The 16900-nt window shown below is 35.0% G+C and overlaps 1 protein-coding gene across 7 annotated transcripts in view; it reads right to left on the bottom strand.

Moving 5' to 3' along the window:
- Positions 1–16900, bottom strand: part of LOC149563438 (uncharacterized) — a 123384-nt gene that overhangs the window by 32395 nt on the left and 74089 nt on the right. For all 7 annotated transcript variants that reach the window (XM_089826693.1, XM_089826696.1, XM_089826692.1 and 4 more), the window contains 5 exons: positions 6724–7964; positions 5406–6537; positions 5032–5262; positions 4662–4786; positions 3878–4365 (listed from right to left, as the gene is read on the bottom strand). In XM_089826693.1, coding sequence (XP_089682819.1) covers positions 3878–4365; positions 4662–4786; positions 5032–5262; positions 5406–6537; positions 6724–7964 — 3217 coding nt within the window. The remainder of the gene's footprint in view (positions 1–3877; positions 4366–4661; positions 4787–5031; positions 5263–5405; positions 6538–6723; positions 7965–16900) is intronic.

The following is a 16900-nucleotide window of genomic DNA, read 5'->3' on the forward strand; positions in this document are numbered from 1 at the left end:
AAATATATGATCGACTTCAGAAAGCCATGGTCTTGTTGTAATCAGACTCAGAGATGAACAGGCCACATTAGTAAGGAATGACAATTATGTGCATAAGTTCTAAAGAAATCCATCTGAGTATAGACGCGTGAATGGTTAAGTTTGTTCAAGAGAAGCCGTCTACAATGGAGGAGCATGCATGAGCACTGTACAATAAGATAAGAATATTAATGTCCAACAAAAAACCACAAGGATTTATTGGACTGAGTATACAAACAAAAGAGCCAGCCAAACCAAGAGCACCAAACAGTGACTAAGAAAAAACAAACACAAAACCAAGAAAACCAAGATAAGGACTAAGGATCCTTCCTTGGTACAAAGAAATCAGTCATAGAAGGATATAACTATGGACAATCCAAGTCATAGATCGTCGTCGAGAACCACTGGAGGAGTGTCATAGCCTGGAAAGATTGGTACAGTGTCTGACCAATCTAGAGACTGACGTCCAGGACTATGCTCATCTTCATCATTGGATAATACCTCCCTACAACCTTGGAACCAGAGGAACATATATCGCAGAGATTGTTTGGCACGGGTCAATCAGCATTAAATCAACATATATCAAAGTTTCAAACTATTTAAAGTTTAAGCAATTCCTGTTGATAATGTGGGTAAAGGTTATCATCCGTTAATCTAACATTCAGGAAAATAATATTGAGTTTATGCCAATAAAAGTATAATAATTGATGACACCCATATAACATTGCAAAGAATCAATTATATTATAAGACAATGAACCCAATGAATTACAAGGTTGAAGTCATAAAGACACACTAAAAGATAATAATAAACAAAGTAGTGGGATTACTTAAAAGGGAATTATCTTTTAAATAAATAGATTGTAACTTTTCATTTCAAAAGACACTTTATTTACAAATAGGAGATACAAAAGGAAGAAACAATACAATTGCAAAAGACATATTTGAACATTCATATTCTGAAGAAAAAGTTTTTTTATCTACTTGTAAGGAGGAATAAGGAGCAATAACATGACTTTGTAATATGAATTCAATTATTTTATTTTGATAATAAAATAAAAGGTCCTTTGTTTATTTTTAAATGGCATGGATATTTAAGCTGCAGATGATTCGTCTTTCGTAATTATTTTTCGAATTTTGAGTACAATTTAAATGTCAGATAAGTGGACACGATCATTTAGCATCTTAAACTCGATCATCACAGATATTGTGAAATATCAAATTGTTTCTATATCTGTGTCCAGTTTGTCTCCCTACCAGAGGAGTTTAAGTTCAATTTAGACTAATTTAAGATTGCATATATATTTGATCTATTGCATCTTGATTATTTAATTGTTGGTAGTATAAGTTCGTAGAACATTATAAAGTTGCAGGTGAAAATTTTCACTGAAGTTGACTCTATTGCCCGAATGAGCAAAGGCACTGGTCTTTTTATTATTAACGTTAGAAAATCTATAACGTCCTTCTGACAAGCATCAAATCCATTATTGACAAACATTATACAAAACATCTAACTGCAATAACCACCCTTTTTTGATTTTTGAGGAGACTTGCAGATTACTAAGTATTATCAATTAGAGTGTTATTTTCAACATGGCATTTTGACAAACACTTAGCAAACATACAGCGATGAAAATGCAAAGTCTAGAACCTCCTTATTTGCTGATAAAATATTTATTTTGCAATAGAAATGTTTAAATACAATTGCCTTATAGGCTGCAGCAAATATTCAGACTAATATGTAACAATTACAATGCCCAAAATGAACAGTATGATGGAAGGAACCTGGAAGTAGATGCCGCAGTGATCTGCTGATGAAATGACAGTCCCCCACCCTTTAATCAGCGAGAGTGAACAAGAAACTCAATGCAACATTGTTCGCGTGTTGTAGCAGCACTATTCATGGCACTCTAGCAAAAACACTAGTCATGCACACTGTAGCAAAACACTATTCACACACACTGAAGCAAAATCACTATTCACGCGTACTGTAGCAACTTTTGACCTGAACTTTAGGGTTCACTTCTACTATGTGCGAATTCACCAATAAATCCCATTGTGTTTTCCTAAATGAAAACACTCGATAATCCTCCTGACTATGTCTTTCAGCAGCGAAGAGAATGCTAGCAAAGAGGGATTTCGTCCTCCAAGCCCAACAATTAGATTTCCCGGAAATCCAATAGCATAATAATAATATCATCCAAGCATGCCTCGACTCATTCCAGCCAAGAGAATATAAAGTCCTTAAGGAAGTCGACTTCATTTGCATAAGCAATGTGGGATAAATGGGAAACACCTTTTTAAAACAACTTATAATAAAGTGACTTAATTGATAAGCCTTTTATTTAATTATCACTTTATAATAAAATAAATTAACTTCGGCATTAAAATTCTATAAGAGTCGAACTCAAAATACCGTGTATGATAGCTTGTCAGAAAGAGCTCAACCAAATCCACCAAGCCGAACACCAGAAATTTCCATATCACTTGACTCCCATTGACTTACTAAAAATAGTAACTCCTGAAAATACTGCCAAATGAGCTCCCTAATCACTTCATTAGCCTACAGAAGCTCCTATCATAGGCTAATCTACTGACCTGGATGGTCACATTAAGTAGGGGATATTACACCAACCAATTCAAACACTCAGCATTCAATTTCGTTTTAATTGAGTAAGGAACTTCCCAGCAGGAGAACGCCAAGGCTTAAATTCTCTATAGAAAAGCTTTGACCCAAGTGATCAGGTTCAAGAAGGTCTACCCACCTAGGTGTAGCGAAGCCTGAAGAGCAAGAGAATCAAGTTGATTCTCGTTTGTTGGCCAGAATTGATTGTGGAATCCTATCGGAGAAGTGGCAAGCTTTTGGATTTCCAATCTGCGGTTTTGGGAACCAACAGCACAACAAAAGGCAACTCTAAAGAAAAGCAAAGGTACTCTTGAGAATAGGAATAAGACATTGTTTTAGTAGTGGGTGTTATTGTTCATGATGTAAACCTTGCAATACATGCAACATACGCTTATAACGCAGTTGCCAAGTGACATGGAATTATGCGTAAAGAGATGGGAGCACCATTTCCGAGTAGTGCACAAGTCTCTATGAATAGGGATAGGGCTCCAAAAAATGTGGGAATAGAGAAGATGGGGACCCATGCGCCCCATTCTTATGCCAAAGTTTACTAGTGCCATGATATAATGGCATTCCCCTAATCATTCTTCTCTTCAAATGATACTTAGAATGACGACCAAATTATGCCATACGAACTCCCACTTATTTTTTGTTGACAGCATGGCTCATGGTTGAATGAAAAACCATCAACCACTAAACAAAGTGCAAAAGCACAGTTGGAATATGGAAGCAAAAATTCAAACTATAGCTTCAGAATTCAATAGGTTATGACAATTCTACAGTAATTGATTTTGATAGAGAAATATAACTACCTCAGAGAAAAGACATTGTTGAAATTAAATCACAAAACATAGCAATTAGACACTTCTCTGTAAAACTAAGCTTCCAAATCGATTCACTTCATTAGTCTTCAACATGCATGAGTTTCTGCTGAAAGAGAGCAAGGTCTTCTGATATACATACATACATACATACAGCCAACATACTGGGATGATCTTAGCGTACTCCATACACTATAGCTTCAGAATCTAATAGGTTATTACTATACAAATAATTTTATTTACAGGCATTTGTTTACTGTACCCTGCAGCACTCCCTAATCATGGTTATAGGTGGACAAAAGTTGTCCAGTGGTATGAACAAGCAAAAAACTAAAAACTGGTATTGCGTATTGGGCTATATGTTTCTGCACCAAGTTAGTCAAACATTTAGCTGAAATATTAGGTCAATGTACCTTATTCATGTATGAAGCTTTTGAATGTAGTTCAAATTCAGAAGATAACTTTGGAGAATGCTTTTTAAATGATAGTTTATCTTCTCCAGTCAACTCGGCATTCTTCTGCAAGTTAGGCAGTTTCTGCTCAATGCAATCTGATGCATTTTGGACATCAGACCCCTTCATTTTTCCTTTGTCTGAAGGCGAAGAAATTGGTGATAAAGAAGAGATCTGAGGCTTTGCACCTCCAGTGGCATCCCTCTCTGCTAAAGGGCCTTTTTGGCCACCTTCCATATCAATATCTATGTCCTCTCTCTCTGAGAATCCAGCTACTGACATTGAAGGTAAAACTCGTACTGCTGCAATCTTGGAACTCAAATTACCTAAAGTCATAACATTTGGTGATTGCTGTCCATTGATTCTCTCATGAGGATTAGCTGAGGAATCGATGCAATTTGCCTTTCTCTCCCTGAAAACACCCCATAAATAGAGAAGCCTATTCCAACCTGCATAAAACAGAAAAATTGAGTCTCAACAGGATGCAACTTTATTGAGTTCACTCATCAATTAAGTCATTTAAAGCTTTTCATTATTTCTGTATCCTGTTTAATTTCCTTCAAGAAACAGAGATTTTTTGCTCAAGTGCGAACTATTTAATAGAGATTCAAGGTCAATCCCAAAGAAACTCTATACATTACAAACAAGTAACTCAATAAGAATCCTTGTCTATGAATTATGTGTAGCATTTATGACAAAGACATTTTGATTTATTATGTTGGATTAAGCAAGAAACATAGTTTACGTTGAGACTTTTCAGGTAACTGACTGGATGGAAAAATCAAAAGCTCAACACCATCAGAAGTTGTCCTAAGTGCAAAGTCATTCTTAAGCATATGCTCCAGCAACCTTTTGTAGAATCTCTCATAACTGTGGTAAGAGACATTTTTAAAAAACAACCCAATCAGTCAATAATATAAGTGAAACTGTCAGGCAACAATATAAACAATAGAGTAGCAAAGACGAGTTCAATAAGGGACTGAGAAACAATATATGTGAATATTTTATTACAACCTATAAAAATAAGAAAGAGACATTGTGTTTCAAAAGTAACTAATCAGAAGGGTCAAGATAATAACATGCCAGTAAATTAAAAAGGATGCAAATGATCAAACCTTTCAAGATCTTTTGCGAAGAAGTAAAGTGCAACATTTTCATCACTTGGAGGACTATACTGAAACTGCATTGGCCATGAGCTCAAGCGAGGTACTTCTTCCAATAGGATACTAGAAGAAAACTTCTTTGTGGCATCCAGGGCCTTCCTTGCAGCACATGTTGATGCATGTGCTTGTAATCCATCATAATGGTTGGTGGGGTTTCCCTTGCTTCGTACCTCAAAGACACCCCTGCGCCATTAACGATTTTAGGTATCATCATCCCAAAAATTTGTAAGAATTATCTATACTATTGCACAGGAATACAGAGAAAAATATAGCAAGAGACACAACCTATAACAGAAAAAATTTAGAGATTACAAAAGATATCATACTGCCATAAAAAGTTGTGCTCGGGAAGGGCTGCCATCTTTGCAATTTCACTTTGAGCGGGCTGCTGATAAGTAGGTTGCATGCTTTTGCCAGGATAGCTTCCATTTGAAAAAACAGAAAAGTCACAAGGAATGTTCCTTCTAACGGCTGTAACTGTGCTTTCTATTGGACGTATGGTATTAGTCATCGTAACTGAGAGCTTGCAGTAGTCCCCAGGAGAAATAAGGGGTCCATCGCCATCAAAATACAGTTTCTGAGATGAATGTGCCTGTGCATTGTTGCTCCCTGTGCTCTTCTTTCCAAATATGGGAGAAGCAGGAGCCTCCCCACTGAGACTGGCAGCTGTACTAGGTTGATTAATAATAAAATCTTTACAATGATCAGATGCCATATCTTGTGATCCACTAGACAAATCCTTTACAAGATCAGAGTTTGACGATGAGAGTTCTTGACTCATATAGTTCTCACCATCAAGCTTTCCAGAAACCCTTACAGATTCTTTAGAAAATAGAGCAGCATCATTGGCAGACAGCTGCCCAAGAAAATTACTCTCTGCACGTCCCTCCAATTCTTGCCCATCTGAGGGCAAGAATCTTGGCTCAGAAGTTTCATCATTCTCACAGACAACTTTGTCATTTGGTACAATAGTTTCTGAAGAATTGTTCCACATTCCACTACTTGACCATGACACCTCTCTTGAACTTTTTGCAGCAGAATGTTTTAGGGTTGATACTCGGAGACTATTATTAGAAGTACTTACAGAACTCCTGTTGGAGCAAAACTGAGCTGTGTGGCCCAATTCTTTACACTTATAGCATCTTGTACTTGTTGCATCTGGCAAGACAGTCCTTGTCCAAGATGACACAAAAGTCTTCGCTTTGTCATCATTTACACTGTTCCGCGGAGATTGAAGACCAATATTGACTAATTTTTCATTAGGGCTGCTACAGTCTTTATTATCTATTGGAAAACCAGATGAACTTGACAGTTGCATCGATTTTGATCCAGATGTTGATTCAATATTGCACTGTTCAGACGAAAGGTGAGAATCAGTGGCTAGTGACTCCGATTTTATGCCCAAAGAACCTGTTTTAGCCACAATAGGCAGTGTAATCATAGCTGGCAGTGAGATACCTGAGCCACCCAACCCATCACATTAAATTGGTGATAATAGACTAGCTAACATGGATCAATTTAAAAATCAAATGTATCATGCATAAAATCTAAGAAATATACATATACTTAACTATCAGAACAAAAGAAAATAAAGTTAAGGGAATAGTACTCAAAGAGAGACTTGATTGGCATCAGACAGATTACCTGAACATGATGTAGGGTCAGATTCTTCTTTAATGATGTTTGCCACCACAGGACTTGAGGCAACAACTAACTTTTCTTCAGCTACTGCTGTTGCTGATGTAGATTTACATGTATCTTTCCTCAACAACCCAAGTGTGATGGTTGCCTGACTAGCAGCTGTATCATTGACAGCAGGCTTTGAATCATCAACCATATTTCCAGATTTCAATACAGATTTCCTCATCACTGAATCTGATCCATCTTTTTTTGGCTTTCCAACCCTTGCTTCTTTGGTTTGATTGCAATTTCCATTTTGCAGGTTAGGCAAAATTCTTGGTTCTACAGGTGTAGAAGCATTTATGCTTGCCTTAGATTTTAATGATTTAAAATCATTAATAACTTTGCTAAAATGCCCACTGCTACTTCTTTCTCTAAATATGGAAGCCTGTCCACTAACATCACCAGAGTCTTTTTTGGTCTTTGGTGTTGTAACCAGCTTTGTCGTGTTGCTTAATCTTGAAGACAAGCTAGATGATGGTCTAACATCTGCCAACTTTGATGATAATGTTGCCTTATCTATCAAAGTAGATGACACATGTGCGACTGCATTGCTGTTTCCAGAAATACATGGTGAAGAATCAGAGGTTAAACTGTTGACAGAAGTGAATCTGCTCTTTGATGATTGCATCCCTACATGCAACCTGGGTGACTGGGCCCCTGTGGCAGCTGAGGATTTCCCACTAATATGATGGCCACTGCTCACGTGATTTCCAGACAAGGCTCCTGAAACAGATTGCTTTGTTCTAAAACCATCTGTTGATTTGAATGATTTCTCACGAGAAAGTACGTGCTTTGCACTTAAGCCTGAAATACCCTGTTGTACACTCTTAGCTTCAATAACCTGCTTTGCATTTGAGCCTGAAATACCCTGTTGTACACTTCTAGCTTCAACTACCTGCTTTTTGGTGGCAGGTCCAATGTCTGAATTCTCTGGTCGTCTTTTTGTAGACGACTGGGAGCTAGACGTATCTAGAATTCTCTTTCTTTCGGGATCAGGTTTAGTTTTATCAGTTTTAAAAGAAGATCTAGAAGGTGAACTTTCATTAGGACTCTGCTTTCTGCTACTGAAAGAAACTGTCCTAGAGATTAAATTCTGAGTTCTCTCTCCTTTTCTCATATTACCAATCTGAGCTGCTGCCTTACAGCCCTCACATAGCCAATTATCTTTTGGGACCTCTTCAAGCATAATTCGCATACAGTAACTAAAGGAAAATACAAAGATCAAAAGATTTGAATCAGTTACTTGAATACATGCGTTCATGAATTCACTTCTTTCTAGTAGCCAAACTAGGCAACTATTTGAAATCATAATATATTAATTATCAAAGATCCAATCAATTATGTCTCAGATGCTAATAAGTCCTACATTGTCTCAATATCAGCTTCTACAACTTGTCCAGCATAATTTGTTAACTATGTGCAAATGCATAGGAAATTCAGGAACAGATATTTATATTGGCCAAACCAGGTTACAGATAAAAAACAGTAATGCAAATCAAAATTAATATTTTTTTTTTCCAAGTGGCAAGGGATCTCAAGGTCACCAGGTGCTATAACATCCTCTTACTTACAACCTGAGTTGGCTTACAGGTACAAATGAAGGAGATCTGATCTCCTTAAAAAGAAAATTACAAACAAAGAGTTTCTAAAACAGAAACGAACTAACAAAATAGAAACTACAATGACCATTATAGAAACATTGCATTATTATTCTAATATGAGGCTGCCCGCATCTCTTCAAAAGACTCTGCGACATGAGCCTGCTGCTCAGACCGTCCTTGAATTTGCAGAACTTTTAGAAATAACCAAGATAATCACAAAACATCCAGCCTAATATTGGAAAACAAAGGTATTACTCCTTGTAACCAAAGACACTGATATGAAAGTGAAACCCCAATTTTGAGAAAAAATCTATGAACCCTTTTGTTCAGACCATTGCTCTGGCAATTCTAGGCCCGATCTAGAACAACTGTAAGAAATCACAATTTTTGTGAAAAAATTGCGAAAAACTTCTAATGATTATTTCATAAAAAATCAGAATACCTTAATACCAGCAACACCAGCCATGAATTTTTGGGAAAAAATCAACAAACTCAAACAGTTTTTGAGGATTAAATCAAAAAATCCAGACATAATTTTTGAGGAGAAAAAACGAACAAAACCAGACACAATTTTTAAAGTTAAAATCAATTGAACCCCAATACAAAATCCGAGACATGGATCAGAATACAAAACTTCATTTTTGAGGAAATCTCATTCTCTTATGTACCCCAAAATTTGCCATTTTGACAAGCCTTGTTTGTTCAACCCACCCATTGCAAGCTATAACTTCCTTTTTCAAGATTCATAAAAAGGTCGACCACATCTATACTCACTTTCACACGCATTGCAATAGGAACATAATACTTACTACCGAAAATATACTCCTCTAGTGGTATTATTCCTCATTAGATAAACCCATCATATCCTCATCATCTACATGTTGGGCCCTATGTCGTCAATTTGTCAGTTGGGTCCATGAAAAGACACCTACCCTCAAGTCCCTTCTTATAAGGGTGATCACTTCTTGCCATTGTGTCCACTGTATACATGTACTGCACATTGACCTCACAGTAAGCATATCTTTCCAAATAAACTTTCAACTTCTCCATTCTTCTTCATACCTTCACAAGGAGTGTGTTTACGGTGATTCACACTAAAGCCTATAAGGGTGACACGAAGAAAAGCATAACAAATATGCTTGTGACCCAATACATTATGCTAGAGCTAGAATATGACTTGGAAAAGCATTACAAACTAACAAAGATAGTGAGATAGCACAATAATGATCTTCTATTCACCAAGGATGAGAAATCTAATGGCAAGAGACTTGGAAAAAAAATCTAGCTAATTTGTCTAGCTAGAAAGAAGATTACATCTTTACATTGCTACCCATCCCCTACTCCCTACTTGTTGACCTCAAGGCCAAATGCAAATATGTATATATAATTTGTCAATCTGAAACAATATTGGATAAACAGTTCAAATTTAAGTTACGGGTTCTACTTTGGGTTTGAAGAACCAGTTTGCTGGTATGGAAAATTTTTGAAATGGGATTTGGGTTTATTAAGATTCATTAGTACAAAAACATGTTAAAATAATATAAATAAACATATGTATGCAGCCTAGAAGAATGAATCAAGATTAGAATGCCACATGGTATTGTCAAAAAAACCAAAACACTATAAACTTGTAATTATCGCATCATATCTATTATCAACACCAAAATATTAAAATATTACTAAGTTTCAATCATCTAATGGATTATCTAAATCTACATCTTCTTCTTCTTCATCAAAGGCATTAATGGATTCACAAACAGTGCCAATCTCACTGGGATCAGCTGCACTAATAACATTCCTACTTTCCAAGTTGTCAAGCACTTGTTACATTTTCATTGTACAGAGAGTTTGTTTGTTTGTAACTAACATCCTACTGGAAAGATGTTATATAAGCAGCTTGCAACTCCCATCACCAATTGAAGATATTGTTTAACGTTTAAAGTATATTTTATTACTATACAAAGCATTTTATCCATGGTATACATGTACTACACATTGACCTCACGGTAAGCATTTCTTTCCAAATAAAATTACAACTACTCCATTTTTCTTGATACCTTCACAAGAAGAATGTTTACAATGATTCACACTAAAGCCTATAAGGGTAACATAAAGAAAAGCACAACTTATATGCACAACTTATAAAGATAGTGAGATAGCACAATAATGATCTTCTATTCACCAAGTGAGATAGCACAATAATGATCTTCTATTCACCAAGGATGACAAAACTAATGACAAGAGACTTGGAAAAAAAAAATCTAGCTAATTTGTCTAGCCAGAAAGAAGATTACATCTTTACATTGCTACCCATTCCCTGCTCTCTACTTGTTGACCTCAAGGCCAAATGCAAATATGCATAAATAATTTGTCAATTAGAAACAAGATTGGATAAACAGTTCAAATTTAAGTAATGGGTTCGAGTTCGGGTTCGACGAACCAGTTTGCTGGTACAGAAAATTTTTGAAATGGGGTTTGGATTCGTTAGGATTCATTAGTACAAAAATATGTAAAAATAATATAAATACACATATGTATCCAGACTAGAAAAATGAATTAAGATTCGAATGACACAAAGTGTCATAAATACAACCAAAACACTATAAACTTGTAACTATAGCATCATATCTATTATCAACACCAAAATATTAAAATAATATTTAGTTCAAATATCATTGTTTTGAATTTCAACAATTAGACCTTCAGACTAAGTTTCAATCATCTAATGGATTATCTAAATCTACTTCTTCTTAATCAAAGGCATTAGTGGATTCACAAACAGTGCCAATGTCAATGGGATCAGCTACACAAATAACATTCCTGCTTTCCAAGTTGTCAAGTGCTTGTTACATTTTCATTGTACAGAGAGTTTGTTTGTAACTAACATCCTACTTGAAAAATGTTATATGTGCAGCTTGCAACTCCCATCACTTACTAAAGATATTGTTTAATGTTTAAAATATGATTTATTACTATACAAAGCTTCCAATTAATCAGGCAAGGGTCATTATTAGCAATTAGATATAAAAATTCCACTGGAAGAAATTTGAGGGCTAGTTTAATTTGATGTAATAAACATCTGAACTTAACAAATTTTGTTTTGTAATGTTAAAGAAATTTATTCAAATTCTGTAATAATCTTTTTCTGCCCTAAATTATAGAATTTTTTCAGTGGAATTGTACCTAGGTTTGGCCTGGGGGAACCAGTGCTTGGGTTCGAACCCACATGGAACCCAAAAGGGAACCAAGACCAAGACGAAGGACCAGTTTGAAATCTGCCTAGTTCGAAGGGCCAGGGGGAGAAATAGATAACTTAGGAACTTCAAAGTACAAACTATACAATAATAAAAAATTCAGTACTAATTATGTATTGCTTTTGTCTTTCAACTTCTCTAAAAACCAAACTTGCATGGATACGGATACGGATAGAAATATAGATATGGTATCGGGTACGAATACGGCCATTTTTTAAGATCCCCAATATGGATACGGCTGGATACAACATTAATATATATCACATATACATATATTTAACACAGTTTTCTAAGTTATAAGAGGAGTTTTTCATTACTTCAAGTTCAAAACAATAATATTGACACACAAATGCTACATAAATATTTATAAGTTAATTTAACACTTTAGAATATGCAAAAATACTAGAGTTGCATTAGAAGATACCCAACAAAATGGGTTGTTGGATAGAAAAACATTTTATTTGTCTTTCCCATTCGGTGCGGGTTTTGTTTATACCATTTTTTTAAAACAATTGTACTACTAAAGTTTTTTAATTTAAATTTGGGAAGATTTATGCTAAATCTTGGAAATCAAATTATGTAGTATTTGACACGGTTGGAAAATCAAGTTTTTTTAGTCAGACATGGGTACAATATTCAATGTGTAGCTGGGTAGTATTGAATACGTTTCCAAATTGGATACAAGGATACGTGTGCCCAAGGAGGGACAGAGGAGTTTCTGGCAACTCTGCTAAAAACACATTGACCATAAGGGTTGGGAACAAGTGTTGTGCCAACTAATAAAATGTTATCACAACACCTAACTTGTGTTGCTTGCCCAGAATTGTGTGTCAAACAAAAGAAACACCAATTGAATGGAGTAATATTTTATACCACAATAGTGATGTGTATTAAGCATCATGTGGTTTTGTAATGTTTTATCCAACTATACCCATATAAACAAATTGCAAGTTATTATTGAAGACTGACTCAAATCAATAAGCAATAGCTCTCATAAAAATTCGGTAAACTACAAAACTGAACACAAATATGAAGATTTTAACAAGCAACCTGTAGTGAGATTTTCACATCATGCAATGGGGGCCCCCTCTTTTCGCTTAGTAGTAGTGGTGGTGGTGGTCTTAGTTGGTAGCAGTGTTTATGTCTCCAAGTCTTGTGATGAGTTTGAGCAACTTTGGCTCGTTGGATAGTCAAATCAGTCATGGATATGGGTGAATGCTAGGCCAAACTAGTCAAGGAGGTGAAATTGAAATCAAAGGATTTGTTATGAAGTGAGTAAGAATCTTTTGAAAACCTTGTTCTAGTTTTAGTTTTATCTTGGAAAGTAAAAAAAAGTTGAGGGAGATAACGCTGATGAAAGTGTGATCATTCCTGAAATTTGGCAAAGTAGAAAAGTTGTGGAAGATAATATTGATGAAGGCATGAAAGTGTGATCATTCCTAAAATTTGGCAAACTAGAAAAGTTGCGGAAGATAATATTGATGAAGGCATGCTAATTCCAGAAATTTCGCGAAGTCTAGTATTATTTTGAAACTCCCACATTCTAAAATATTTATTATAACTACTATGAACTTGAAACCACTCTCAAACATCCTGATAGTATTTATATAAAATATAACTTGAAGTATAACTAAACATTATATTTAATATAAATAACTTCACTCACTTCGCCTCCAAGTTGAAGAAATTGGAGTAAACAAGTTGGGAATTTCAACATGCAAAATAAGGTAAGATATCTCAAGATCTTGGGATTTCTACCTTTTGTTGCGTGATGTGGAGCCTAACTAGACTCGGAGGTTAATTTTTCCCCACACCATTCAACATGGTTTCCCCCCAGATTTTACTACAAGAGTTTCAGGGAAGTGCCACCTTTCTCAAGGGGTCTTGCGAGGTCCTGGAAGCCAAAAATGAATTTACTAGTGTAAAAGGTGTCAGAAGTTATTTTTTATTGGTCAGCTTATTCTTGCCCTAATTTGTAAGCGACAAAAAGCTTGTTTCAAATGGCTTAGGGTTAGGGATTTCATAATGTATAATGAGATTGTAGCTTCTTGCGGCGGTATTGAGTTGAAAGCGATTACAGATTGTAATCAAGTTGTAATCACTAGATAATAAGAATATTGGACTCGTTGTTTGGTGGACGTAGCCCAAGGATTGGATGTTAAATCTGTGTCTTGTGTTCTCTTTTGTGCGATTTATTATTTTCTGATATTGGTTATATTTGCCTATAATTGTTATTTTTGTCTCATTAATCCTAACACCTTTTTTATATTAAGGGTACCTTTAAAAAAATATTACAAGCTAGAAATGATAGACTGTCAATGTCTACAAATAGAAAAAGTAAACTAAGTGTATCTAATCAAGCTCTATATCTTAAGACTATATCAGAGATTATCAATTTACATTACATTACACATTAAACAGATATGCTACAAGAGTTTTAAAACTATAGTATAGATGGAACAAGATCTCTATAAAATATCATGAGTCTTGTGACCCATTGATATTATTGTTGCATTCTCCATAATCTCTGGCTAAGGCTCCAATGGGAGGATCAACAACCTGAGGAGATTATGTTGCTCCTTCCCAGCTAGGTGCATCTGGCCCATTAGTTTTGATGATCTTTGCATTTTCCTTCTCAATATTAATGCCTATCATTAACCAACTGCTTCAGCATCTCCAGTTCATTCTAATCGAGCATGTTGTTGTATGTGTTGAAGTAGTGGATTGATTGGTTTTCATCTTTGTAGATGATAACGGCTCCTTCCCGAATGAGGATCATAAATCTGCTCTTAGGGATCTCTAATGCAGCAGATACCTATGTCACGAAAAAATGACAAGTGGGTTTGTTACTAAACTCAGTAAATTCCCTCTTCTTACCTTGGAAATCTTCATCATTTCTCTGTTTGCAGAGGAACCATAGGACTTCAGCTGAAAAAACAAACAAGAACTTATTCATTTTAGAATCAAACACATCAACAAAGCTAACACGGACTTTAATCCAAGTAAAATCAAGACGAGAATTCTAAGTAATAGGGGATCCATAAAATAGAAACCACACCAAACTATTAAGTAACATGGATCTTTTCTACGAATATACTAACATGACCATTATAATTGATATGTTTTATAAATATAAGAGTAGGAGACATGTCTCTATGATTAATCATTATTAGTTAATATATATTAATAATGTAAATCACAATATAGCATATGTATTATGTATAATATATAATATAATATATTTATAATATTATATATATGTAGTATAATTATAATATTTTATATATATATATATATATATATCAACATTGTATCTTATGATTAAATCAATCCAATCGTAGCTATAATCTTAAAACTCCCTCCTCTTAGCTAGGGAGGATTTGTACAACACATTATGTTCTCAAGTATATAAAGAGATATCATCTCAGTATGATATTCAATTCATATTAAGGCTAAGTTTCTCAATACTCCCTCTTTAGTGAAAAAAAGAGAAGCGATTATAATACAAAATTTAAACACCACTTTAAGTGTGGTCTATGACGATTTAAGTTATGGTGTTTGGCAAGATCCAACCCAAAGAACCATAACAATTGATTTTCATGGTGTCCAACAAAATCTGGACCTAAGAACCATCACAATTGATTTTCAAGGTGTCCGGCAAAATCCAACCCGAAGAACCATGATAAGTTAGTTATCAAGGTGTCCGACAAAATCTGAATCGAAGAACCATGATAACACTTGCTCCAACACATTTTGGTGTTAGGAGATAGATCAACTATTGATAAGATCATCACCTTACAATAGTGACCTCACACATATGAAAGATCGTCACCTTTCATAACACACAATTGCAAAAAGTTAATCTTTCTATGACAACAACTTAATGAAGTCTATTATGACACATTCGTTATCATGACTTTCAGCACTCTGGGACAACAACTTAATGAAGTACATCATGATAACAGGTCTACGATTTATAAGATTGCCATCTTAAAATGATTAACTTCTATTTATATATGTTAATGAAAGATTCTCACCTTCATTACATATCATATGCGAAATAGTAACCACCATGAACCAAGTCAGAGGGTGGTATAAGGCTTTCACCTCAATTCTCTCTCACAAAAAAGTGCATTACAAGGAATTTCACTTAGAACTTCTCATAGAGAAGATATCATTTACAAAGGATTGCAACTCAAAAATTCTCCCTCTAAACATTGATCTTGGGAAGTCAGGTCCTCTAGTTACTTCCTCAGAAGCTCTCTTCACCCAAGGATGCATGTCAAACTCGCTAAGAATCTGATATCAATCTTTTGATTTTCTAGTGAAAAGTCAATACTTCCTCATGATATGCATTGGAGTAGTCCCATCAAAATTATACACTCATACACATGTATTTCTAGACTCCCTCTAAGTATTAATCTTCTAAGCTCCCGCATTGGCTTAGAAGAAGTGCCATACTTCTTAATGTAGAAGAATCTCATAATCTCAATCATCAAAGATGTTTGCTTCAAGAGCCACACTTTAGCCATCTTGATCATCAAGGTCTTTGGAGCTACTACCATTAGATTTAGTCTGCACAATATTTGGTATCCTGTGTAAAGTACCAACCTTCTTTTCCTGTAAGAACATCCTCAAACATAAAGGAAAAGATCAAGGCAAATAACCCTTGTAGTATGTGTAGAATTACAAATAAGAGAGAGACTACAATGAGTAGATAAATGTAGAAAATAAGAATACTTATCTGCACATGAAGATTCAAAAATTGTCTTCTTAGATTATACGAGGATGGAACATCTCCCCTCTAAAGAAGGTTCAAGTAGGAATGTAATATTTGCTATTATTCCCCCCACAATGTGAAATTCCTACTCATTCTTATATTGTTGAACAATTTTGTATCAAATATGACAACTCCTTTCTAAATTCTGACTTGTTGTTTTGGTCCATTGAAGATCCAAACATTCATTTAGCTTAACAGTAGAAGTGAACATGTCCTTCCATTTTCTCAAACTTGCTCTTTATGCCAATATCTTGTTTGAGTGTGATTGTGCCACATGAATGAATCTACAACTCATATGTCGAGTTTCATTCATCAAAGAGAGACTTGTAGATGGTTCAAATGAATTCTTAAAAGCTTCATTAATGTCTCACAACAACTCAAATTTCCTTTGTTCATGAAAAGGTATTTGTTTGATCTTTTGATTAAACCTATATTATGCACATCTTGCAATCTATGTATTCCAAATTTATATCATTAGTGAATCTATCAGAACATGGTTTACT

The sequence above is a fragment of the Cupressus sempervirens genome, chromosome 4 (genome assembly GCF_028749045.1).
Source record: "Cupressus sempervirens isolate cs-2001-9-10 chromosome 4, ASM2874904v1, whole genome shotgun sequence".
NCBI classification, from domain to species: domain Eukaryota; kingdom Viridiplantae; phylum Streptophyta; class Pinopsida; order Cupressales; family Cupressaceae; genus Cupressus; species Cupressus sempervirens.